Source organism: Polypterus senegalus, chromosome 4 (assembly GCF_016835505.1).
Source record: "Polypterus senegalus isolate Bchr_013 chromosome 4, ASM1683550v1, whole genome shotgun sequence".
Taxonomy (NCBI): Eukaryota; Metazoa; Chordata; class Cladistia; order Polypteriformes; family Polypteridae; genus Polypterus; species Polypterus senegalus.
In genome coordinates, this window is record NC_053157.1 from 19607022 (window position 1) to 19634521 (window position 27500).

Consider the following 27500-nt stretch of genomic DNA (forward strand, 5'->3'; position numbering starts at 1 on the left):
GTAACTGGGCCAGGGATCATTTAAAATGGAGTGTGGCAAAATGGAAGACTGTTCTGTGGTCAGACGAGTCACGATTCGAAGTTCTTTTTGGAAATCTGGGACGCCATGTAATCCGGACCAAAGAGAACAAGGACAACCCAAGTTGTTATCAACGGTCAGCTCAGAAGCCTGCATCTCTGATGGTATGGGGTTGCATGAGTGTGTGTGGCATGGGCAGCTTGCATGTCTGGAAAGGCACCATCAATGCAGAAAAATATATTCAGGTTCTAGAACAACATATGCTCCCATCCTCTTTCAGGGAAGACCCTGCATTTTTCAACAAGATAATGCCAGACCACATTCTGCATCAATCACAACATCATGGCTGCGTAGGAGAAGGATCCGGGTACTGAAATGGCCAGTCTGCAGTCCAGATCTTTCACCTATAGAGAACATTTGGCGCATCATAAAGAGGAAGGTGCGACAAAGAAGGCCCAAGACGATTGAACAGTTAGAGGCCTGTATTAGACAAGAATGGGAGAGCATTCCTATTTCTAAACTTGAGAAACTGGTCTCCTCGGTCCCCAGACGTCTGTTGAGTGTTGTAAGAAGAAGGGGAGATGCCACACAGTGGTGAAAATGGCCTTCTCCCAACTTTTTTGGGATTTGTTGACACCATGAAATTCTGAATCAACATATTTTTCCCTTAAAATGATACATTTTCTCAGTTTAAAAGTTTTGTTCTGTGATTTATGTTCTATTCTGAATAAAATATTAGAAGTTGGCACCTCCACATCATTGCATTCAGTTTTTATTCACGATTTGTATAGTGTCCCAACTTTTTTGGAATCCGGTTTGTACATACATACATACATACATACATACACATACACACACACACACATACACATATATATATACATATATATTATACATATATATCTACATCTATATATATCATATACCTGTATATATATATATATATTTACAAATATTTCTATATATTTATATATACCTTCCATGTCTCTTTCATTCCACACTTTCTTGCCCCATGTATGTATGTATTATTATATATGTGTGTATAAATGTATTAGTGGTAAATGCATAATTCATTGCCCTTGCTAATGTTTCTATTACAATGCATTGTTTCTGCTAATAGATTATTAAAGATGTTAGATATTAATATCTTCCAATAAACCCTACATATATATAATATACTTTGCATTTGAAGGTGCCAAATTATATTTAGGTACTGTATATAGGTGGTGCAATGGTTAGTTTAAATCCAGCATCCTGGCTTCTAATCCCTTACCCAACCAGTGTGAGTTGCAGGCTTTCTTCCTGTATGTGTCTTTTATGTTTCTCTCAGGGTGGTCTTGTTTTTCCTGCCTCATTCTGAAAGATGTGTAGGTTAGGTTAACTGCTGATTGTAATTTTTCCCTATATATTCCTGAAGTGGCCCCTGTCATGGACATGTGCTTGTCTAGGCTTGGCTAGTTCCTTCATTGTAACTGATATTTCTGGGATCAGCTCAAGTCCTTAATGTAAATGAGGCACTATAACTATACTGACCCACAGAGGATCTGCAAACTGCATGCGATAAAATGGAATTAGTTTTTCATACAGCAGAAATAATAGTGAATGGTGTAAAGTATAAACAAAATATAAAATAGAGAGAAATAGTCTAATGCAATTTTATTTATGTTGTATGAGCTAAAGGTTAAAGCCAGCAGTGGATTAAAAAAGGTAAAATAATGAGATGGCTTGTTTTACTTCTCTCTAAAGCCTTATTTGTTATTAATACAGTTTTAAGCTTGTTGTTTCCATTACAAAATTGTGAATTCTGAGTCACCTTAGCGTGTTTCATATTTCTTTTATAAAAACATAAATATCATATGTAAAAGACATATTATTAATATTTATATTTGGCACAGTGGTAGCTGTATGTCTGCTTCTTGTAAGTTATTGCTAAATAGGATGACTGTCTCATGGCAAAGGATGCAGTGGGAGTAGCACATTTATTTTGCTAACTGAAGCAAGGCATGTACTGTATGTGAGCATCTACCAAAAAGGAAATGTAACCATGAAATTCGGCCCTTGCAGTATATTTCTTTATGTTTCGATTTACTTTATGATTGCTGAAAAAGTTTCCAGCTATGCTCATCTTGCTGATTTTTCAGTACTAAGGTGGAAGCTTTTGAAATTATTTTGGAAGTTAAATAAAATAAGTATTTGGATCATAAGTTTGTCATATGTTGCTTTTGGCATCCTACACTGAATAAATGGGTACCTTGTGAAAGAGCCTCTGTTCCTAAACAATGCACCCCTTGTACTTTACATCTAGCCTTTTTTTTTTTTTTGCTATGCGTGACCTGGTCCCTTTTAGTGCATATATATATAAAAAAAAAAAAAACCTGGAATTGTAGGTGTGGTGTTTTCCACTTTGTACGTCATTAGGAAGCAACTGAATGGTAGTGAAGTGAGTTAGTAGTAATTCTGGAAGCCAGAAGAAGGACAGAGCCTTTCATTTCACCTGCATCACTTTTATATTCTGGTCCCTTGTTATAGTTCTGAAAATGTGAATGTTTGATGCTGATAGGCCATGTTTTATGTATGTAAAAATAAGATGTTATATGTGTTTGTATGGACATCCTGCTCATTACGATGGCCTAAGCTGCACATAAAATTTACACAGATTGATTCTGTCCATTCAGGATTATGTATGGGGCTTAAAAGAGAAGAGAGGAAAATAAAATGTACTTCTGACAATGTGAAATGATTTCAGAAGATATGGAATATACTTGTTCACGCCCTTTTTCTTGTTAAAACGAAATATAACCATTGATCTTTGTGTTTGTATTTTGCAGGATTTAGAAATTGTTTACTCCTATCTTCATGGAATGGAAGCTTTATCAAATCTGAGGGAGCATCAGTTAAGGTAAGTAAATCAGTAATGGTTAATTTGTAATTGTATGAAGTAGTTAAATATTATTAGTGTATTAAAAATTTGCTTAAGTACATAGTAAATGATACTAGCAAATTAAAAGGGAATTTTGGAAATATTCTTTTGCATTGCATGAAACTGTGCTGTCATTGTGAAAGCACAGTGCACCTCAAACAAAGTTGTAAACGTAACAACCCATGCATGAAACATCAACTTTTTTTTCCGTATTGTGAGCATTTTCACACCAGTGTGTTATACAATTATAACAGACACATTGGTAAAGGAACAATATTTATATTATTATTATTATTATTGGTGCCTTTCATATCTATCTTTGTATTTGTAGTGCCTTTTATTTCATCGGTGTCTATTTTTTGCCTTTTATAGTACTCTTTCTGTCTGTGTTTGTTATTTATGTAGGTTTCTGTCTGATATATTGTGGATTTTATATCTATCCATATGTCATGTACTGCCTTTTTTATCATTCAGTTTGTCTGTCCTGTAATGCCTTTCATATTAATCTCTCTTTGCATATGCATCACTCTTTCATACGGTGCTTTTTATATCACATCTATACAGTATTCTCCAAATCAGTTAAGGTTAATATCATTCAAAGCCTTATATATATAAGGTCTTTAGAAATATTTGGAAATATACTAATTGTTGATCATCAGAATAATTCAATAGGACATCCAAAGTTCTACAGCAAAAAAGATGTCTTTCCAACTGTAGCTTTTTCTACAGAGGGAAATGAAAATTAAACCTGGACAGCATTAAAGGGTAGCCTTCCTTAATACTTAGTTGCACATCCTTTGACAACAGTTTCCAAACGTTTCTTGTTGCCATCTGTTTTTGTGCCTGCTAGTAGTTTCTCCCTGTTTTTAGTACAGAATTGCCTTTCACAACAGCAGATTTCAGCTCTTTTTAAAAGTTTTTTCAGTTAGACTGAGATCGGGACATATTGCAGGCCACTTCCTGACATTTATTTTTTTATAGTTACCCCAGTATCCTGTGCATGATGCTCTGCAGCAATACAAATATAAAGAGTATATAGAGAATAAAGTTTGTTTCACTGTTCACAATTTTTCAGATGATTTTATATACGATATCCCTAAAATGCATGGGTACCAATAACACTGGCCACTTGTTTTATTTGTAAATTGAGATTTTGATCATTGAAGCCTTGGGAGTAATTGCACTGTGTGTGAGAGAACCCAGACATTGCTGAAATAATCTTTTCAGGTGTGCTCTATAAAGCATGTGTGTGACTTAGACAGAAGCCACTTTTTTTTCTCATCTGCTGTACGTTAAGAATAATCATAAAAGCCCCATCTGCAGTGGGAAATGAATTTAAAAAATCTGCTCGATTAGCATGACCTATAAATTAAAAAAACAAATCAGCATCTTTTGATCACATGGATAAAGTATATTCTACTGATGCTACGCACAGTAGATTTCCCTTTAAATAAATATATGTAATAATTTGTCTTAGATGTATTTCACAGCCCACTGCAGGCGTGACCCCAATGCCTCCTGGGAAAGACAGCACACTTTAAAGATGGAAACTGCTTTGCTTTGAAATTTCCTGGAAAATTGGTCAAGCCAGAACTCCTAGACTCTGAAATGGAGGCTTTAAAGAATGTTTTAAAGGATGTGCGGTCGTGTCATATTTAAATACTTCAAGCATTCAGATTGATAGAACTGCTTCTCCCTTACATTTCAATGCAAAAATATTTACATAAAAATTTAAAAACTAGGTAAACTATAGTGCAAATATCTGTAGCCCACAGGCAATACATTCACACTGTATAGTAAGCTGTTTTGCTCTATATCAAACATCCAATTGAAGCTTGTTTCTTGCATTGCACCCAATGCTGCTAAGAAAGGCACTGGCTGCTCTCTAGAGCCAGTGTGTTAGAAAATGGAAAGATTAACTGATTTTTATGGGGGAGCCATCTTTGTTTTGAACCTATATTATACTATTGACTGTATGACAGAGCAAAGGTAATTAATTGCATCTCCCATTGAGCCAGAGGTTTGGAGAAGAGTTGATACTCTTTATCATTTTACAAGAATTGTGGCTCTCTGTTTGTAACCTTTTTAGTACTATGGTGTGTCTGGCGCATAAATCAATATTGACTCCACATTCATGTTTTTAAATAACAACGTTCACTCATTAAAAGTAAACCCTTGTACACAATTTTTTAGTCCGGATGTTGGAGAAACATTTAAACAGTTTAAAAAAAAAAAATACATTTTCAGAGCAATAGACAACACTGCTAGGAATTCCTATCCATTCCTGTGACTGAACCAGAAATCAAATCCTCCAGTTGTGAAGCTCTGCATATGGGTTCTTATGTAAATCATATTACAATTTTATTTTCATTCACATTCACTCTTACCATGGACTTTAAAGGCAAGTTCCCGGATCAAGGGCATGTATAAACAAAATTAAGCAAAAATCGTGCGAAACGTGACCCAACATATTCCCTAGTCAACAACATTTGTAACTCTTGAGAAATGCAGGGTCTGCATTTATGTGAATAAAAAACAATTGGCTTGTTCAACCACATTCCATCACATCATGAAGGAGTAGATAGACAACAAAGTTATCTCCACCCTCGCATTTTTGACTCCCCTAAGCAAGTAAGCAGAATTAAAAAACGTAAATCTGCTTTGTTAAGCATGCTGTACTTTACAACTTCCTCACATAAGATACACAGACATTGATGTAAGTGATACAGCCATGAGATGGTTAAACCATGACCAGTGAATGTCTACTACTAGTTCAACCATCTCATCAAGGTTTGTTTGAGGGTTGCGTAATGTCTGGAAATTGAATGGATTGTGAAATAAGTAAGCTACTCTCTGTCTGAAACAAGAAGGAAATTGCTTAGCTTGGTTATCATTTGGCATGGCTACCAATGACTTTTAATTTTAAACCAGCTACATATTTTCTTCTGATCGAATACTCCATCGTAGATAAGGGATGATCTTACGATAAAGAAGTATAAGGGTGTGAGATACAAAAAGCACAAAACAGTGTGCAAACGTCGCTTCGGAAAAGATTGGGCGTTACCGTGTGGTCATGTAGACACAATTCATAGAAAAAAAAGGCAGTATGCTCCGTGGTTACTTTCTCAGGTGGGCATTAGCATATCATAATCTCTTGGACCAATAGGGTGAGTTTTCTGCATTCGACTTATATGACCGACATTATAAAATACCAGACATTATACAGTAAACTCAAGTGAAACAGGACAGCGAGGAGGGTCTTGCCTGGCTCCTTACTCCTGACGTCACACTTCGCCCTCACCTTGGCCTGCAGCCTCTGTCTCAGATTAGTGCAAATATATCGCTTCTGCAAGCAAACTATGATTCTTAGCACGATGTGAGAAGTTGCAAAATCAACCAGAATGTTCAAGCAAATTATAGAAAAAAGCCTGATCTAAATCAGTTAAGTAGTTCTCTCGTTTGCTAGCTAAGCAGATGTACAATACACCTTTAGGCTGGCACATGAATGAAAAGGGCCCCACCCCCCTCCCCTTGGCACACTGCGTCTTTCTCAGATTCATGCAAATAAATCGGTACCGCAAGCAAACAATAATAACTAGCGAGATGAGAGAGGTTGCTAAATCAACCGGAATGTTCACGCAAATTCTAGAAAAAAACCTGATCTAAATCCGTTAAGTAATTGTTGCGTGAAAACGGACAGACAGACAGATGTTGGATTTTATATATATATATAGAGATGCATGCTGTGTTTCATGTCTAGTAGCATTTGGCTGCAAGATAAAGAACAACGCTGGACAGCTAATCATTTTAAATGTAACTGTTTTTTTTAATACTGAACTCTAAACTTGGAGTAACTGTTTGCCTATGATCTATGAGTATTTACTCTTGTTCATTACAATAAAATTATTCGAGTCACTTTTACAACACATAAAGTAGGTAAAAGCACACACATCTCACTCCCTAACTTAGAGACTTACATCTCAGTTATTAATAAGTCATCACTCCCCACATTTGTTTGCTATTTTTCTCTTTTGTTGCCATCATCATCAGCTTATTAATTATGAAAGTTTCAGTTCCACGTGAATTCTGCTGTTGAAGAGAGATTATTAAAAGCAAAAACACTCATGTGAACAGAGTGAGATGTAGAAGTCGTGGTACATAGATTGGAGATATGTAACTTATCCAGTCAACATTTGGATAAATTTATCATTAGTTCAGTTTCTTCTGAGTATCAATTGATTTGTAGTTCTTTTTACTTTCTGTAATCAATTAAATTTAACTCCTTTGTATGATGTCATTTTTTTTAACTATCTTTCCTCTTTGTAACAACATGTTTTTGTGGTATAATTAATGCACAAGGTTTGTTTTTATTACAATGCTGTGCTTTTATATTTAACTCATCCTGTTTTTTGCTCTCTTTTGTTTTAGGTTAATGTGTGAAACTGTGCGTTATGAAAGACATGAAGCAAATGAAGTTTTGTACTAGTAAGTTTTTGAAAGTCTTTTGTCTCATATTTATAAAGTGTAATACATTGTGACTGCATTTCTTGCAGTTACCTACACAATGTGGCCATATATATACACAACTATAATATAACCTGGTAAAATTTACTTTGAGCTGCAGAAGTGACAGTGTAAATTTGGTCATGAATTCCTGTTGACCAGGACACCACACTCCTGCTCACATTCGGAGTGCATCATATGCATTCATACTTGTAATTGACAGACATTTAAACAAACCTAGCACTAATCACTGCCAAAGTTTTTAAAAAATTTGCTTTAGCATGATGTTGCTCCTTTGTCAATTTTTAGTAAAATGTTTGACTGTTGAGAAAAAGTAGAGTGTCTTTAACATTTAGCTTTTAGACCTTAAGCCTGGCCATATACCTCTGCTTGATCTTCCTCAAGTCACAATATCTGCTGTTGAATTAAAACATCTGAGCTTTCTAAGAAGTTTCAGGTGTCTCTGTGAAATCCCTAAAGAGTTTCATCATCTCCTGGAAGTCACTTCCTGCTCTCCAGTTTTTTTTCTTGATGATATGCACCAGTCTGAAAAATCTTAAGTGAATAATTTAATTATACATCTGCCCCCAACCAGCCAAACTTGCAGTTTTTCATAGGATGGTCAACCACTACCTTCCTGAAATTAATGCAGCAGCCTATTTAATTATATGGCTTTGATATTTAGTAGGTGATCCAAACCTGGAATTATAATTTGGTATGTCTGTTAAATATACAATTTTTAGATAATTAGATTAAATAACTGGAAATAAATTAATATTATATGTCATTAAAGTAATGGTTACTGTATATTATTAATAAAGCAGGGCTATATTGCATTTAGTAGTTGGGTTGCTTACTTTTCTCCTTTAGTTAAACCAACACTTAACATGATTAACTACTCTTATTGGGCTAATACAGCTGATCTGCACTTTGAGTCCCAAGTGTGGTTTTTGCTTTGCACACCATCCCCCAGGCGGGTGCTACGTGCTAGCCACTTTGTGGCTCTGCCACATGTGTATGGGGAAGCGGATGTACAATTTAAACAGATTGTTATTTTCATGGGAATTGTTACATATGCATAATAGACCTCACTATTTTGCATTACAGTGAGTAATTAACCATAGTAAAAAATAGTAAAACGTAATAAATTGAAAGAAAATTGTTTCATGTTGTGTTAGAGGTATTCGTTGCGTTATATGTTTTCGATCTGTTTGCCTTTGAAATTAACACACAAATACTTTTTGAACTTACACTTTTACTGTAAAACTTCAGTAAAAACAATATTTGGAATTAACTTTTCGTCAATATTGCATTGAATTTTGATTCCGTGTTTGTACTTGTGACAACGTGTATACATTGTGACAACGCAATGTATAACTGCTCATGAGTGAATATCGTTTCTTTCTCTCTAATAAATAAACAGACTTTTTCAAATGTTTGTCCCTGTAATTTGTTAATTGTCATAGCAAAAACTATTCTAACAGGAAACCTTAAATGTTTTAATACGAATGACATATCAAGCTCCTTTGGTGTCTAATATTATCCACGGAAGATATACTACATTACCTTTCTTGTTGCCTGTTAAAATTTTACATGTCAGAATTGTTCGACCAATTTTGAATACAACTAAGTTTGTCCTATTGCATAGCCCATCACTCATACATAAATTGCACAATAACATTACGATACATCCTTCTTTCAACAGTAATTCGGCCGGTGGAAGACCAGACAATGTTAATGGTCGTAGATATTCTATGGGATATTGAAAGTTGATGTTTTCATCTTCTGCAGCATCACCAGCAACTGTTTCAGCATAGTATATTTGATATGCATTTAACCAATTTGCCATGTAACAGATCGACAATTTTCACCTTAATTCGTTTGACTTCGTTTCTCGGTGCTAGGATTGCCTGTGTACTCATTTCTTCTGTTGATAACCCTTCAGGATGAAATTCTTCAATAAGATTTGGACATAATAAGTCTTCTTTTATTTGGAACTTCAAGTGAGGAAAATGTAAAAATGTATAAGAGCTGAGAGCGCAAGAACTTTGTCTGACAAAAGCATTCACATGAATGAGAGGTGAAAGGACCATGGGTGTGGGCTGTTAACCTGAAATGGTTGCGAGGAGGGCGGGACTTTAAAAATCTCTTGGCAATAGTTTTGTCTCATCTCAAGATTTTCTTTTATAATACAGAGATTTATGTGAATGTTTATTTACTTGAAGCTTATTTCACCCACCTGTTGCATTTTCTTGATATTGCTTGTATACATTTTAGTGCTTTGTTTGAATTTTTTTCATGAATCTCTTTGAGCACCCTTATTGTTGCATTCTAACCCACTGCAGTCATGTATCTCACTGATGACACGTGTTCTAATAAATATGTGCCTGCATTACTAAGAGTTTGAGAAAATGATTTAATTTAAGTATTTATTTCTTAATGTTAATAGTGTAAAACAAATCTGTGGGAAAGTATTCATAAAAAGATAACGAAGCGTCAGCAAAAGTACATTTCATATTCCCTATCATAATTTAGGGAGTTTTAATTGCATAACATATATTACAGTATAGTACATTTTCAGTAATTGTTATATCACTGCTGTTGTTGCATCAGCATTACTTCACATCTTTCAGTAAATTAAGTCATCCACAGTAAATTATGCTGAACATACAGGCCCCAGTTCAATACCCACCTGTGACTGCAAGTTGCCTGACCTATTAATGCTATATGTGCACTAGGACTGTAAAATTAGCCAACAAATAAGGTTTCAAAATTCCAATTAAAATAAGTAAGTATTCAAATGTCTTCAGCACTTTGTGATTTGCAGAGGCACTGCGAGTGGAAAAAAAAGTGAAAAAATGTTCATCTTAATGTAGCTGAACACAATGCCAGCATATGTGACTTGTATGAGTTTAAACTCCTTTTCATGGCTTGCTGTTCTGACAGGAATCACAGGGGGTACGCTGGTCAGGTTGTAAATCACAATCTGTCTTCTTTTTTCTGCTTTATGGATGCAACAATATTTTAATACAGGTGTCCTAAATATGTTTAATTATACTTCGTTGTTTTAGGCATTATGTGTCAAACTGGCAGCAATGCAAGACAGAGACTAATGGTAGGACTCAATGTGTTGGCTTTTTAAAGCAGGGGATTTAAAGCATTGTAATAAAATTAAAATCAGAATTTTAAGTTGTTTTCCATTTGCTTTAATGAGAGAAGGTCTTTGCATTAAACAGTTGGGGATCTCAGTTTTAAGAGTGAATGGGACAGAATCAGATGCAAAATGATATTTTCAGGACACCATAAAAGAGTTTAGAAAAACTGATTCAAATATACCTGTAGGACTGTAAAACGATCTTGTGAAGGGGTATAGCTATAAGTTTTCCTAATTCAAAATTACTGAGTGGTTGATTTTGAAGTGTAAAAATGCATCTGCAAAATACAACAACATAAATAGAGACATTAAACGTATATATTAATATATAGAGGTTGAGTGTTCCTTCTCCGACATTCCAAAATGCTCCATAATCTGAAACATTTTGAATACTGACTTGATGTCACAAGTAGGAAATTCCACACCTGACTTCACTTGACCATTTGTGTTGTACTGAATTCCCTTCTCACCGTTTTTTGTTCCTATTCTAAGGGCTCATTTATACTTAACGCAACGCATGCTGCAGCGGACGCTCCTGCTACGCAAGCGTTGAAGTGTTTATACTTGCGCTGCTTTACGTAAATCTGGAGGAGTCCACCAGGTGGCAGTGTGAGATATTATCACGGTGAGAACATGTTTGGCTTCTCTGTGTTGTGAATTGCCTAAAACACCTATTAAATTCCGATAACACCTTACCGCAATATCTGTGAAAAGGATGTTTATTGATTAAATCCATCAATCCAGGGATGTGTCCATTCCAACAAGCATTGGGCACGACTGAGAAACAATCCCTGGACGAGGTCTCCGCTCATCGCAAGGTGAATACAAGCGCACACATACACTAGCGTCATTTTAGCGGCACCAAATCCCCAAATCTGCTTATCTTTGGAAGGAAACCGGAACACAGTGTGGAATACAAGCAGGAAATACCAGCAACGTAACTCCCTGCGAGACAGCAGTGCTATTGCTCCGCCACCGTTTCTCCCCCATGTGTGTAATTATTAACAGTATTCATTATTTAAATGAAATTATATGTAAAATGTAACATACACACTTTAATGCATTTCATCATGAAAGTGATATCAAGTATGAATCTAAAGATTCTACATGTGCAGAGAGTTGGAATATCATACATTCAATTTGTTCTGTGTGGTGATCTTTTGCTGCTTGCCGCAGCTATCAGGTCCAAGAAGCTCGTAGCGATTAAAAACTGGGATGACGTTTACGACGGTCTGCTTTAATGATAAAGTAAACTACGAGGTTAAAGTGGACAATTCGCCGAAATTTTCACTTTAATCATAAAATACACGTTTTCACCGTGTCCTTTATTTTTTTCTCAGTGGTTCAAATATAACGCTATACATTATGTTGCTGTTGTTAAGTTGCAAAAATAAAAAATAAAAAGACGACACAAAAGATGGTATGTGAGACTTTTAAAATGTATCGTGTCATTACGATCGGGAATATGCGACGCTTGAATATAAAAGCACCACGAATGCATCTGTATGTTGGCATTTTGCTTCAACACTTTGAACCATTCATCAAACAGCAAAGCGCGCATATCGATCCCCGAAGGATCTCCATAGAGGCTTGCTGTCACATGTAGATAGTAAACAGAGACTCTGACGTCACGTTCCGACTTTTAGCACACTCGCCCCGACTTTTGCTGTTGCTGCAACTTCGCGCCGCAGTCGCGTTAATTTCTGAGGACCTGCTCAGAGGGGCGCGTGAAATGAGCGCTGGGAACGCGTGGCAGCCATGATGCGGACGCGTACGCGTTCTGAGCCTGAAGTATAAATGAGCCCTTACACCGCCGTATGCTACGACGGCTTCTGCTAGTATTATATAATACTCTGCTAAAATTAGGTCTGTTTTAATGATTTTTTTTTTCGGCCCTGACCAATTTCCTACACAACTAATGTTAAAAAAAATACATTACAGCAAAGTCTGTTTTATCTGCAAAGTTCATGACAACAAAGCCATTTTTTAATGAAGAAAGGAGCAAGATGTGTATTTATGTTACTGGGTTTACTCAACATTCATCACACTCTTGTAGTGTAGCGAAGGGCTACTGCAGCCCAGAGGCATTGTGGGTGGATCATGGGGAGGGGTAACTGTCAGTCAATTTCAGCTTCATTCAGCTCTATTTGCAGAGCTCTGAACGTCCACTTATTTTTGGGTGTCTCGAGGTACAGTTTGACCTTGTTCGGCACATTGACCAAATGGGGGAATTATTTTTTTAGGTCACACCTAAGCTTTGCACCCGAGAGGCACACACACCAGACCACCACACACCACCAACTGAGAGGCTCCATATAGGCTTTACATGGCACTAATGGCAGCAGTTTACTGTACAGAAAAAGTTGGAACTTCTCACTACCATTGATATGGGATAGAAGAAAAAAAATTTTGCCATCGAGGTCTGCAGTCTGCTTTCGCAAATGTTATATGCCGAAAGGCTGTGCTATGTTAAAATTCAATTATAACGAAATCCTTGTTATAACAAATTGTTTTTTCAGTCCTGTGCCCTTTGCTCTAACAAAAATTGATGGATGGATGGAAAGAGAACTTTATTTGTCACTGGGGATTTTTATGTATTTGCTTAGTTTTGCGAATTGATGCGTTTCATTAGCGTTGTAGTAACGTTCTCAGGCGTACAAAGCACAGTGATGATCCAATTAACATGCATAACTCTCCAGCAGCATTGGCAGCTTTTCACAAAGGTGCAATATCATAGATTTCTGTTTCTGCATTTTCATGCTTTTGTTGTAACGTATGAAAATGTGACACAGTAATTCCATTTTAGTAGCTCATTTCTGTGTTTTCGATGGCTGTTGAGGCAGTCCTGTGCTGTGGGTGTCTGACTTTTAATATTTTGGAAGCTTGTGCATACATTAAGGACTTTAATTTTCTGGCACTTTTCTCGTAAGAGGTTTACTGTACAAATTACAAGTACATATAGTACACTTGTTTACATATTTGTACAGTTGGAGCTCTGTGATTGCGGTTAAGAGATTCGTTAGGGGGCCTACAGTGAGTCATTGGCACAGGTTTAACCAACTGCTTTGTGGTTTACGCAGTCCTGCACCTTATAAGCTTGTCTAATATACCTGCCTGTATGCTGGAAGGTTGATTCTTTGTAAATGAATGAAAAACGCTGTTGGAGTGCAAAGGCAAACAACCAGTTTTTAAAATTAGTTTGACAGTTGGATTTGTAAATGCATCCTTGTTCTTTATGGTGTTCTGCAATTACATTACTAAATATCTAGTGTGCTGCATTTTGTTCTCTGTTGCTTGTTAGCATACTGCTTTATACAGTATGTATTCATTTATTGTAACTAACCCTGAGTAGAATAATAATTTAAAAAAAAATCCCCTTCTTTTTTGTATCGCTAAATCAGTGGGTGGCCTTAATTGAACTGGAGTAATGTCTAATATTGTATTACGTTATCTGACTACTGTGAAATGTGGTGGTATGGAGTGTCCCCACTTTCAATGTTTTGCCACCCACACCAGTATAACTTTAACAGTTAATCATATTCTGCACCAGTTGGTATTTGACTGCTAAAATGGGCTTGCTGCTTTATTCAGATTTGCCACCCTATTTAACTTGCTGTCCCAGTTGACTGCCTTGTTCGCCTCAGTGCATGAGCTGCCCTTTCTACCAATACCGTTACCTCTTCATCGTAAGACCTACTGCTGTGTCGCCTAACTGCTAAATTAAACATGAAGGCCTGAAGTAGTGAGGTAATTTGTGTAATTTATTGTGTTAACAACTCAGTACTCTTCAAATCATTGCCTGTATAGCATTTCTTGATTAGGTCATTTTATGTAGAGTAGCATATTTTTAATATTTAAAGAATAATTTATGATGAATACAGGGAAAAAAATAATTTCTAAATAAATTTTAAAGTTACTTCAGTTTTGTTTCCTTTAACGGGGTTTAGCTAATGGGCAATACTCATTTTATACTTCAAAAACATGATTCAAGTGTTCATCTTAACAATTACTAAGAAAATTATATCCATCCTCTTAATTAACCTCTTTAATAAAACCCCTGTGTGCGTCCAGGTGTCCGTGTGTGTGCGTCTTCTGGTGAAGTGCGCATGCGCGGGCCGCACCGCACATTGTGCCATGCCCCGCCCATGCATTCAGCACCGTGGACGCACACACACTGGAAGCTGGGCACACAGTGAATGGCCTAGCCGCTGCCGCGCATGATAAGAAAATAAAGCACACACACTGAAAGCTGGGCACACAGTGAATGGCCTGGCCACACATGATAAGATATAAAGGACACCATTGCTGGGGAGAGTGCTGATTGGGTAGTCGCTGCCGCGCACATAAAATCCGTTGCTGGGGAGATGCCACACATAAAATAATCAGCTGCACAACCCCACAGATTAAAATACTTGCTGGGGAACTGCACAGTACTTGCTGGGGGAGACGCCACAGGCACGATTATAAGCAGCACGCCACACATTACATCAGTTGCTGGGGACACTGCTGATTGCCCACTGTTGTGACAGAAAATTTAAGTCATATTACGGACATCAAAGCCAGTATTATTGTCAGAGAAAATGACAGGCATTTTACGGAAATACAAACCAATATTACTGCGAGAGAAATTTAAAGACACACAATACAGTGATGCATATTACAGCCACATACAAACCAGTATTACTGTAGGAGAAAATATTACGGGCGTATTACTAACAACATGCCACCCAAAAAAAGGACACGTCAAGTTGGACAAAAGACACAGACAATCAAATCCTATATAAGCAACATCTACTGGAAGAACGGTCAGCTCAACAAAAGAAAGGCTGAAAGACAAAGAAAAATACGAGCAAATAGATCGATTGAAGACAAAGAAAGTGACCGTCAGAAAAACGCTAAAAGAGAAAGACTAAGAAGAGTAAACCTTAGAAAAAGTTGGCATTTACTTGCCAGAACCAGTATTCAGCCACGGTCAGTTATATGTTGCATTATCAAGAGTTAGAAGTTTTCCAAATGTTGTTGTCAAGGTTGTAGAGATTCATGAACAAGGCAAACTGTTGCCAAACTTAGATAGAATATTTACAAGAAATTTTGTATATAATGAAATTGTATAGAAAAATTTCATGAGGTAAAAAAATACAACATTTTACCTAAATATCTTCTTCAGATATTGTGTCTTACAGATTGTTACAAAGTTTTACACTAAGGCAATATTAATTATACTTATCTGTATTGTCATATACGTTTCTATTTTATTTTTATTATTATTTTACTTTAGGCTTCTTGCAAAAATATTTTTGACAAAAAAAAATTAAGACAAGAAACAGAATGAGGTCAAGGTCCCTTGCCATTTAATATAGACTGTTCCTACCAATGTTTATACACTACTGTTCTCGCGCCCGTTATTGTAATGGGCTTAATGTCTAGTAAAGGAAATAATGCCGCAAGCTGTCATTAGAGATTATCACCTTTTAACACATATACATAGAATGTAATGTAGAGTTACTTATGTAGTCCAAGTCATGTAATGAGATCATAAGTAATTATGAAAGTAGCCAACATATTTTAAATGGGTACCGTGTTTAGGAAAAACATTCATTTTATTTCAAAACTCCCCTTGCTTTTCAGGATTGTGACATATTTAGCCTGGAGAGTTGCAACTTTAGTTATATATCCATTTGGGTGGAGATTTATATATGAGTGGCCCCCTTGTCAAACTGAACCACAAGTCATGACTTTGAAAGCACAGTCCTGCCTTTCAGCAGTCATTTTAAATGAAGGGAAAATGTCAGTAAATAAGACTAATAAACTGGTGTCTCTGGAATCAGAATACATTAGCTGGCTGGAGTTCCAAAGGTCACACCCAAAACTGTCTGGATTAAGCACAGGACTGTATTATGTGTTGGTTTTAAAGAGAATCTTTATGTATCTCTTTACAGTGTGTGGACATTTATATATTTTGTTTCCTTGCCTACTATATTTGTATCTGTAGACAACCAATAATAGCATAGAGCAGTTGACCATTTAAAATGTGAAATGTTTAAGTAGTTATTGGTATATTCATAGTAACTTAGTTTAATTAGAAGTTATTATTTAAATGCTAATAATGAAAATATTAAGCATTCTAGCAACTGTGGCTGTTTTTAGGAATGTACAATACCTAAAAAGAGTTGAGCATTTTTCCTCTCCCTGAATTGAGAAGCCAATCAATAGAACCTTTATTTCACATAAAGTAAGAGATAGTGAAGACTTTAAGATCTTATCACCCTATTTGCATATGGATATAAACTATTACAAAATATAATGAGGTGGCCATATTTAAGAAGCACGTCTTTTTCATTTTCCCAAAATCCCATTAAGATTAAATTATACTGATAAGATCATAAATGTTCCCAACTCCAATAAAGCTGTTCTTTTTAAAATGTTTTGTGGACCGTGCCTCATTATAACCTGTAAACTCCAGTGTTGCATTAATCTGTGGGAAATATATGTCTTTATAGTGACTGACACTTAGTCTGGTTTGCCGAGAGAGAGTCCGCATTAGATAACACACAGCTCCTCCACAGATTGCCAAATGCTTTTGATAAAGCAGCACCTACAACATCTGCTAACTTAGTCCTGCAGCTCCTGTCAGCATGCAGGGCTCAAGCCTCTAGAAAGTTTAACTCTGTTTAAAGTTATGATTGGAAACATAACAGTGGAGCGCCAGACATTTCTTAACCTCCCAGACACTTACAATAAATAAAACCTTTAAGAGATACTTAATCATATTTTGGCTTAACCTCTTTTGGTTATGCATATGAGGAGGACTTACCTTGCCAGGCTTTTCTGGACTGCTGAGCCTGGCTGCCTAAGAAAAATGATCTATTGTGTGAAGAGCCCCTGCCAATTTTCTGTGTTAGTGTGAAGTTTTCCCAACTTTTTCCATCCCTGTTTTGGTTTTGAAATTAAATGTGCGATAGAGAGCAAATGGAAGGGGGTCCGGTATGATGTGTTTAGTTTGTGTAACATGTATGTTTGATTTTTGTGTGTGTATGTGTGTGTGTATATATATATATATATATATATATATATATATATAAAATACAGTAATCCCTCGATCGCAGGGCTTGTGTTCCACAACCCTCCGCAATAGATGAAAATCCGCGAAATAGAAACCATATGTTTGTATGGTTAATTTTATATATTTTAAGCCCTTATAAACTCTCCCACACTGTTAACATTATTAGAGCCCTCTAGACATGAAATAACACCCTTTAGTCAAAAGTTTTAAACTGTGCTCCATGACAAGACAGAGATGACAGTTCTTTCTCACAATTAAAAGATGCAAATATATCTACTCTTCAAAGGAATTCGGGTCTGGAGCAGAGAATGTCAGAGAGAGAGAGAGTGCGAGAGAAAAGCAAACAATCAAAAAATCAATACGTGCTTTTGGGCTTTTAAGTATGCCGAAGCACCGAGATAAAGCAGCAATTTTTAGAGGAGCATCCGTATCCTCTAGGCAAACAGCCCCTCTGCTCACACCCCCTCTGTCAGGCAGAGAGAGTGATAGAGAAACAGAAAAGTAAACAATCAAGCACCGCACAGGAAGCATATCGTATATCATTGAGGAGTTTTAGTTAATACGTAATACATGCTCTGATTGGGTAGCTTCTAAGTCATCCGCCAATAGCGTCCCTTGTATGAAATCAACTGGGCAAACAAACTGAGGAAGCATGTACCATAAATTAAAGACCCAGTGTCCGCAGAAATCCGCGAACCAGCAAAAAATCCGTGATATATATTTAGATATGCTTACATTTAAAATCCGCGATGAAGCGAAGCCACGAAAGTCGAAGCGCGATATGGTGAGGGATCACTGTATATATAATCTATACTAATAAAAGGCAAAGCCCTTACTGACTGACTGACTGACTGACTCACTCACTCATCACTAATTCTCCAACTTCCTGTGTAGGTAAAAGGCTGAAATTTGGCAGGCTCATTCCGTACAGCTTACTCACAAAAGTTGGACAGGTTTCATTTAGAAATTCTACACATAATGGTCATAACTGGAACCTATTTTCGTCCATATACTGTAATAGACTGCAGCTCGATGGCCGTGGGAGGCGGAGTTGCGTGTCGCATCATCATGCATCTTTCAATGTCTTCTCCCTTTTCATTTAAAATGCGCGCCTCCTTGCCTTTTTTCAGTCAGCTTCCCTTATGTCACACCATGGTACGTTTAGCACAAGTTAATACCGGGAATGCCTGTTAAACATCTTACATTCACGAGTAGCGATTTGCGTGGTGAACACTTCGATGAATGAGACCTGTTATCTTTACAATGGTTGACAAACACGGAATGTAACTTCATAACAACATGTCCTCCAAATGCGAACCTGATTGAAAGAAATAATGATAATCAAATCATTGATGAGCAGCAACACTCATCACAGTCACAAAACAATTACATTGACAATCAGGTTATGTTATTTTTAAAATGTTTCCTTTTCTTTTTCATAACTTACTTAACATACTACTTCTCTGCTGCAAAGTGTGGGTATTTTGCTAGTATGTATATATAATATATTTATATTTATGAGGCTAGTGCCTGCCACAGTAGACCAACTGGGTCTTACCAGTTAACCTAACCTACACATCTTTGGGATGTGGTAGGATATTTCTATATGATAGTTAATATCAGAAGTTTGCATAACCTTATTGACATTTCAGCATTTATGAAAGACTGAAATCGGCATACATCATTTCAAACATAAGATCAATCTTGTAGTCCATGGTACGCAAGTGTAAAACAGATTGATCAGTTTTTGGAACCATATTTCAAAAATTGTATTTCTTTGAGCTCAGTCTTTATAATAGACTTGAAATGGTATAGAGGTTTAACCAATCACATATCTCTCTGCATACTTTGGGATGTGGGAGGCAAATTAAAGGTATGCACATTAGAGCTACTGGTGATTATTAATTGGCTTGGATGGTGTGTTTGTGTATGTGAGTATGAGAATAGGTACTGGATTGGACTGTCATCCAGTCTAGGGTAGGTTCCTGCCTTATGCCCAATGATGCCAGAATAGCCTGTAGCCCAGAGTTGGATTTTTCTTTTCCTCCTTTTGCTGATTTTAAACGGAATACTCCACTCAAAAATTATAGATTTTTTTTTTTATATATTACTTACCCAGTGTAGTTGGTTGAGGTCGAGGTTTTTATGGAGAACACAGATAATAAACACTGATAGAATGGGCATCTATAGGGACCAAATCTGGACCACAGCAAGCAATATCAAAAACCACACATTCCATGTGTCAAGTTATCTAGTTATAGACTCACAATGTGCAAAATACATGTGTTTATTTGCTGAGGGCTACTTCCAGAAAATTAGTGCAGTGTGTGCAGAGGGAATCTCATTCAAACAGTAACGAACTTTTGAATTGAGGTTATAACTGTTCACCAGTGAATTCAAAACCATGATCCCATGTGAAAATATTTTTTCTGAGTGCCCTGCCCAGATTTAAGAATTTAAGAATACTTTAGTATAAAAAGCAGTCATTTTGTGTTTTTCGAGCATATACAGTATAATTGGATAACTTAATGTGGATTATGTGCCACGAGTAATGTGAGAGATTTTTTCATGAACTTTGTTGTTTGCTGAGGTCCTATGATGGTTTCCATAAACTGCTGCCCTATCATAAACGTATTTGGTGTTTGGATGGTTGGAATTGCCAGCATTTGTTTGAAACCCATACAGAAAGCTTTTGTATTTAGGTTTTTATTGGGGGAATTGGCTTACATTAACAGTGCTTGTGGGGGTAGAACTTGAGTCATTGGGGATAGTTGGTTTGATGCAGAAGGTGTCAATTGTGGGTATGCAGAAAAGTTTGTCTGGGACAGCAGGGTACACTGTTGAGCTTGACAGAGGTGTCATGGGCCAAACTTAATCAAATGCAAAGTAAGGCAGGTGCCCTTTTGATATCCCCTGGAAAATAGTCAAGTGGATTGCTGGGTGGTTGGGCAGTATTAATCATTCACTTGGTATTGCGTTTAGGGAGACCTGTCATGGCAATTCCTAATATTTGCCCCTTGGGTAAAGGTACCAGTGATTGTTGTAAAGCAAGCTGGACTTTATGCTTGGCCATCTGACTGTATGTATTAAGGAATTTACATCATACCTTGTGTAATATATAAAAAACAAAATCAGAAATGTTATCTATTTTGTCCATGAAAACATGACATTAATACATTTTCTTGACAATCATTACAAACTACATGGGGTAAGTAATATAAATATGCTCCATGGGTGTAGTATTCATGTAATGGAAATGTTTTTACTACCTGATAGACTCTGATGTCATATGATCCTAATTTCAAATGAAGTGAGTTCTGTAAATTCACACATGGAAAGTTGTATGTATTTTGGTTATTTCTACAACCTACTCACTGTTAGTAATGTGATGAAGAGTAATTTTGGATCATAAACCTTAATGGTGCACAATGAGATATATACAATGGAGATCAGAAACAGTTAAGTATTATGGATAAACAAAAATAGAGGAAATCAGGAAGGGGGCAAGTACCTTTTCACCACCTACACCTTATCAGTGAGGTAGAATAAAGTGCATCGGTGACCTTTAAAATTGTATTTTTTCCCTCTTTGTTAATTTATATGTGAGTCAAAATTGTTGAACTGCTATTTGATTGGGTGTTCTCAAACTGTAGTGCCTTGTGGACATTAAGTTGTGGCCCCAAGTCCAGCAGAATTTTAATCAAATGCCTTTGTTTAATTAGGTAAGAATTTGCAGCACCGTTTTTGCAGAATTGTTCAGATACAGAAAGCAGCCCAGGCAGAGCTTTTGATTTTGCTCTCTTTGAGTAAGATTTCCAGATTCCAGGTAGCTTGCCAGGTTTGTATGTTTTGACCACCTTGTTCACTTTATTGTGATGGCAGATATAGAAAAGGCAATATCCATAAAGCTGCTCTCCTTTTAGTGATGCAATCCCTTTTGAACAGGCTACATACTCTTGCCTAGAAATTCACATGCAATGTATGCAACAAAGTGGGGTAATTTCTATGTGTATGTGTGTGTTTTTTTTTTTCCCCCCACCGATTTTGTCGTCTGACAGCCTCTGCAACATTTCAATAATTCAAGCAAAGCCCCTCAGTAGGTCAGTGCTGCTGGAGCTTTTTTTTTTGTCCCCTAAGGTGTGCAGGTTGTTGTCGGAGCCAATCATTTAGCAGCATTCCTTTGGGCCTTTGCCAGGTCTGCACTGCAGTAAAACATTGCCTCTGTCTTCTGTCAAAAAGCAGCTGTAGTGCAGTCAGTTTCTGACCTTGTAGGAAAAAGAGCTGGTACAGGTTATCATGATAACAACCCATCCATCTGACCATCACAAGGCCAGGTTAGCTTAGTGGTTTAGTACATAAATATTACTTTCTCTAACAACAACGTTTGTATCCTTTACTATTTTTCTACATTTCAAGCAACCTTTTCTCTCATTTTTACCCTGCAATAGAATGATACCCCATCCATAGTTGGTGTCTTTCTTGTCCCTGAAGTTTCCTCCAGGATAGGCTGAACTGAATTGGAATGAGCTGGTTTGATAATGAATGAAAATCAATATTATTTTCTTTAAAGAGCATCCATTTTTGCAATCCACTTAATCACATTTTTAGATTTAACAAGAGTATTTTTATATGCTTTATTTCAAATTTTGAAACATCTGTCTTCCTCAAGTCTGCAAAGTTTAGTGTCCTTTCTTGAATGAGCTATCATTATGAAGCACATTCATGCATTTTAAACAGATACTCCGATATCATATTTATGAATATCTAACTTTTTAATCTAAATTACTGGGTCACAGCAGTACTACATACAAATGGATGTGCCACATAAGTAATCACCCAGAGTTTATTAGTCACTGTAGCTAGTCTGTATTGTGTTGAATAATTAATTGGAGGTTACTGTGATGATTCAAATTAACTTTCACTATAGACTAGTTGCCTTTACGTTTTATACTATGAAGACTTTTGAGAGCTTGGTCTTGGAATATACAAGGCATCTTGTGAAAGACCAATTGGACCAGTTTGCCTATTGGACAAAAGACTGTAGTGGACAATGTAATTATCTGCCTGCTCCACAAGGCTTATTCCTGGACAAAGCTGGCAGCACTGTGAGTGTTTTGTCTTGGTAGAGTTCTGTATTACTCTACTTTCCCCTTTTGTATTCTTTTTTGTGTAGTCTTTGTCTGAATACCTCCAAATTCATAGAGTTACCGGTTTTTATAAGGTATTGAACTTTATAACTTTTCCCCACCTTCCCTTCTACATCTGTAACCTCAGGTAATTAGGTGAGTAAGAAGCAAACAGGATTTAAGTTACACCTTTAAATAATGTATTATTGATAATGTTAATAAAATAATAACAATAGGCAAAGTACAAGAGAATAATGACAACCATACAACCTGATAAATGTGGTACACCGACTTGTTAGTTACTTTAAATGTCTCTAGTTAAGTCATCATTTCTAGCTTTCTTCAGAACAGGCCACCTGCCTGTCTCAATATGGCTGCTGAGCTGTGCTCTTCATTGTGTTTTCCTTTTCATGGTAATGGTATAATGAGAAGTCAAGCAAATTGACACCTTTTGTTGGCTAGCTAAAAAGATTACAATATTCAAGGTTTCGTGGTAACTCAGGCCCTTTCTTCTGGCGTAATAGAGCTGTTAAGTATGTCTACAGAACATCATTCTATAAATCTATTTTCAGATTTAAATAAGCATTAGTAATAATTAGCCAAATATGAGTTAGTGTGCCCTGTGATGGACTTTTGCACTGTCCATGGTTAACTTCTGTCTTTCGTCCAACACTATTTAGATGGTCTTCTACAAAGAATAATGGAAAATAGGAATGGAACAGATGATAATAGTAGCAGTATAGGAATAGCCCATCTAAGCTCCTTGTTCCCATGTGTTTGTTTCTTTCTTACTCACTTTGGATTAAAGCATCATTCAAAGAAATATATTTATCTGTTCTTGGCAGGCATCAAATCTTGGGGTATATGTTTTCATCCATGTATTATCTTAAAGATAATGCAAAGAAGCATAGATAATACGGAATAAATTATGAAGTAATGTAGTGAAGCGAAGGTCTTTAGGGACCTTCATATGTCAACTTGAATGTTGTTTTAGGTAATCTAGATAAGGATACTCAACTCTGGTCCTGGAAGTCCACAGTGGCTGTAGATTTTGCTTTAACCAAATTTCTAATTACAACTCATTTATTTACCACTAAAACAATATCCTCTTTGGGCTTACTTTTAGTTGACTTGTATGTTTTGATTTAGAACCCTTCATTTCTTACCTATTTTAGTTTTAAACAACTGCATTAAGGTTTTAAATGTTGCCTGTTTTCTTAATCAGCCACCAGTTAATAATGAGGTGCAAATGACAAAGGAACCACCAGCTCTTCAGCTGACATGTTTCCATTGGGTCCTGTGTGGAAGCATCATGAAGTATCTGTGTTAATGCAATGTTTTGAAGTGAATGTGGCATTTGGGTGTTCTTCTGGAACAGATGGCACCTGTTCCACAGTGACATGTTATGTTTCAACTGGTGGGGCATCAATGTGTTGGGTAGTTGTATGAGCAGGTTAGCTGAAGATTATTTAAACTATGGAACTGGAGTTTAAGTCAGGCCTGGACAAGTGAAAAAAATAGTGTAAAAATAAATATGCATAGTAACGTAATTTGTAACTCAAAGCTTACATACAACTCCATCTCACTTGTTTTATGTTTGATACTTCTATGATTAAGGCTATTTTTGTGTTACTTACTTTTGTATGTTACTGAGCATAATTATGATATTATAGCTATAACAGACACCTGGCAAAATATCAAAGATAGGGATGAGTATAGCATAGAAGAATGCACATTTTTAGGAACGATAGACAGAACAGAAAAGCAGGGAGAGTTGCTGTCTATGTCAAAGAGAATTTAAATATAAAACTTCTTCAGTTGGACGATGAGCCCCATCTTTGGGAGATGTCTGGATTCATATGGAAAGAGCCCTTATTTCAGGAGTCTGTTTTAAACCCACAATGTACACAGTAATTTAAATATGCATGTTTTTAGTAAAATTAAAAAGGCAAGTTTACACGGGAGTTATTATAGTTATGGGGTACTTTAACTACCCAAATATTGAGTTAGCTAACCTTGAAAAAGGCAGAGCAAAAAGGCTGAAGTTTTTAGATGTAACGAGTGATTTTTAACACTGTATGTTAACCTTTCTAGATTTAGTATTTTGTAATAATGAAGAGTTGGGGATTGAATCTCTAGGGTCAAGTGACCATAATATAATGCAATTCTCACTGTTTTGGAAGAGTGCAAATGCACAAACCAAAACTTTTAAGTTTGGTAGGGCAGATTTTTATTGGATGCAGCAAAGTCTAAAAGAGATAAACTGAGTTAAGGTTTTTAGGATGGAGATAGTCAAGGAGTAGAAATGATTTAGAAATATTTTACATATAATGCAGGACAAGTACATTCTTAAATTTTGGAGGTAGTAGGAAATTAAAAAAAAATAACTGCAGTGGGCAAATAAAGAGTAGATAAAGAAAAAAAACATATGGAAAAAACAACTAAATAAGGCATATCTATACTAATAAAAGGCAAAGCCCTCACTGACTGACTGACTGACTGACTCACTGACTGACTTACTGACAGACTGACTCATCACTAATTCTCCAGGTTCCCGTGTAGGTAGAAGGCTGAAATTTGGCAGGCTCATTCCTTACAGCTTACTTACAAAGGCTGGGCAGGTTTCATTTCTACGCGTAATGGTCATAACTGGAACCTATTTTTCTCCATTTACTGTAATGGAGTTGAGCTCGAAAGCCGTGGGGGGCGGAGTTTCGTGTGATATCATCATGCCTCCCACGTAATCACGTGAACTTGACTGTCAACGCAGTGCATAGAAAACCAGGAAGACCTCCAAAAAGCGCTGAAGAAAACATGCATTATATAATTGAGAAGGCAGCGAAACAATAAGAAGCAAGCGAGTGACATATACTACCATATTCATGAGTGCTGCTACCTCGGAAAGAAAGCAAGGTGTAAAGCTAAACTTTAAATTAAGTTCATAGACAGGCTGCCGCTGGCGTTTCTCATGCCCACAGGTAATGCAGGATACAAGTTTAATGAGAGGACGCAGGGTATAAACGAGTTTTGATCACTTTGTAACTAAGTTAAAATTGCAGGTGAAGGGGTGTGCTTACGCAAATTCTGAGAGACTGTGTTTGTGGGGGATTGACAGTTAAGGCGGGTGGGGGAGTCACGTCATCCTCTCCCCTCCCATTCACCTCATTTCGCTCTGAGCTGAGCTCCGCAGCTAACGCAGTGTAATACGGAAGCGAGTTTGTGACGCTGCCACCAAATACTCACAGAAACATCCACAAGTTAATATACACGCTGTCTGTAGAGTTTCTCCACACTGAATCCTCCAGGCACTACTTACAAAAGGTTACATTGACAATCGTGTTACGTTATTTTTAAAATCTTTCCTTTTCTTAGCACAAGCACAGCTGAGAAGCTTCGATGCATGTCGCATATAACGCGTTAAAAATAATGCATTTAATCACACTTTGCATTACAACCAAAGGGGAACTTTTGTCAATGCATGGTTTCCTGGTACACTGATTACTTTGATCAGCGCACCCCGATTCATTTTACCCTCGCACCCCCTTGGTTTGAGAAGAAGTATGAAAAAATATGAGGTTAACACATAAAAACAGATTACCAATTCAAGCTTTATGAATAATCGATTCGCCATCAATAATTGTTTTGGTAAAGCCATACTCAGTTTAATCCTCCTTCCATTTTATAATTTTTCTGCCACTAGCCATGATTAAATGAACGGAAAAAAAGTAAGAGCGAAGCGAGGGTGACTTATTTAGGCAGGCATATATATGACAGCAATACTCATGACAATGTCAATCATGTTACGTTATTATTAACATGTTTCCTTTTCTTTTTCATTACTTCTTTAACACACTACTTCTCCGCTGTGAGGTGTGGGTATTTTGCTATATATATATATATATATATATATATATATATATATATATATATATATATATATGAATGACCTCCAAAGAGCGCTGAGACTTTTGATATCGTGAACGTGTCTGCAAAAGCTGGGGTCTTCTACCCAGCAAAAGTCAAGCAGCCGGCATGCGCGCATAGCTGTGCCGGCTTTTGAGACGCTCACTGCGCTGCTGCCTTAAGTCAAAGTGAGCACTTTTAATTTTTTTTCACCCTCCCCCTGAGCTATAGCCCAGCCCAAAGCTATACACACACATAAATATATATATATATATATATACACATACATATATCTGTGTGTATGTTTGTATGTATGTATGTGTATGTATGTATGTATGTATATATATATATATATACTAGCAGAATACCCGCTTCAGAGAGAAGTAGTGTGTTAAAGAAGTTATGAAAAGAAAAGCAAACATTTTAAAAATAGCGTAAGATGATTGTTAATGTAATTGTTTTGTCATTGATATGAGTGTTGTTGTCATATCTATCTATCTATTTTATATATATATATATATATATATATATATATATATATATATATATATATATATAGCAAAATACCTGCGATTGGCAGCGGAGAAGTAAAAAGAAAAGGAAACATTTTAATAATAGCGTAACATGATTGACAATGTAATTGTTTTGTAATTGTCATGAGTGTTGCTGGCATATATATATATATATATATATATATATATATATATATATATATATATATATATACATATACATATATATACATATACTGTATATATACACACACACATATATATACTGTATATACAACATATACATATCTACATATATACT

General features: G+C 36.3%; 1 protein-coding gene across 7 annotated transcripts in view; it reads left to right on the forward strand.

The window, feature by feature from the left end:
* The window catches only part of rapgef2 (Rap guanine nucleotide exchange factor (GEF) 2), a 388985-nt gene that overhangs the window by 143070 nt on the left and 218415 nt on the right, over positions 1–27500 (forward strand). For all 7 annotated transcript variants that reach the window (XM_039750324.1, XM_039750318.1, XM_039750321.1 and 4 more), the window contains exons 2-3: positions 2847–2917; positions 7367–7423. In XM_039750324.1, coding sequence (XP_039606258.1) covers positions 2847–2917; positions 7367–7423 — 128 coding nt within the window. The remainder of the gene's footprint in view (positions 1–2846; positions 2918–7366; positions 7424–27500) is intronic.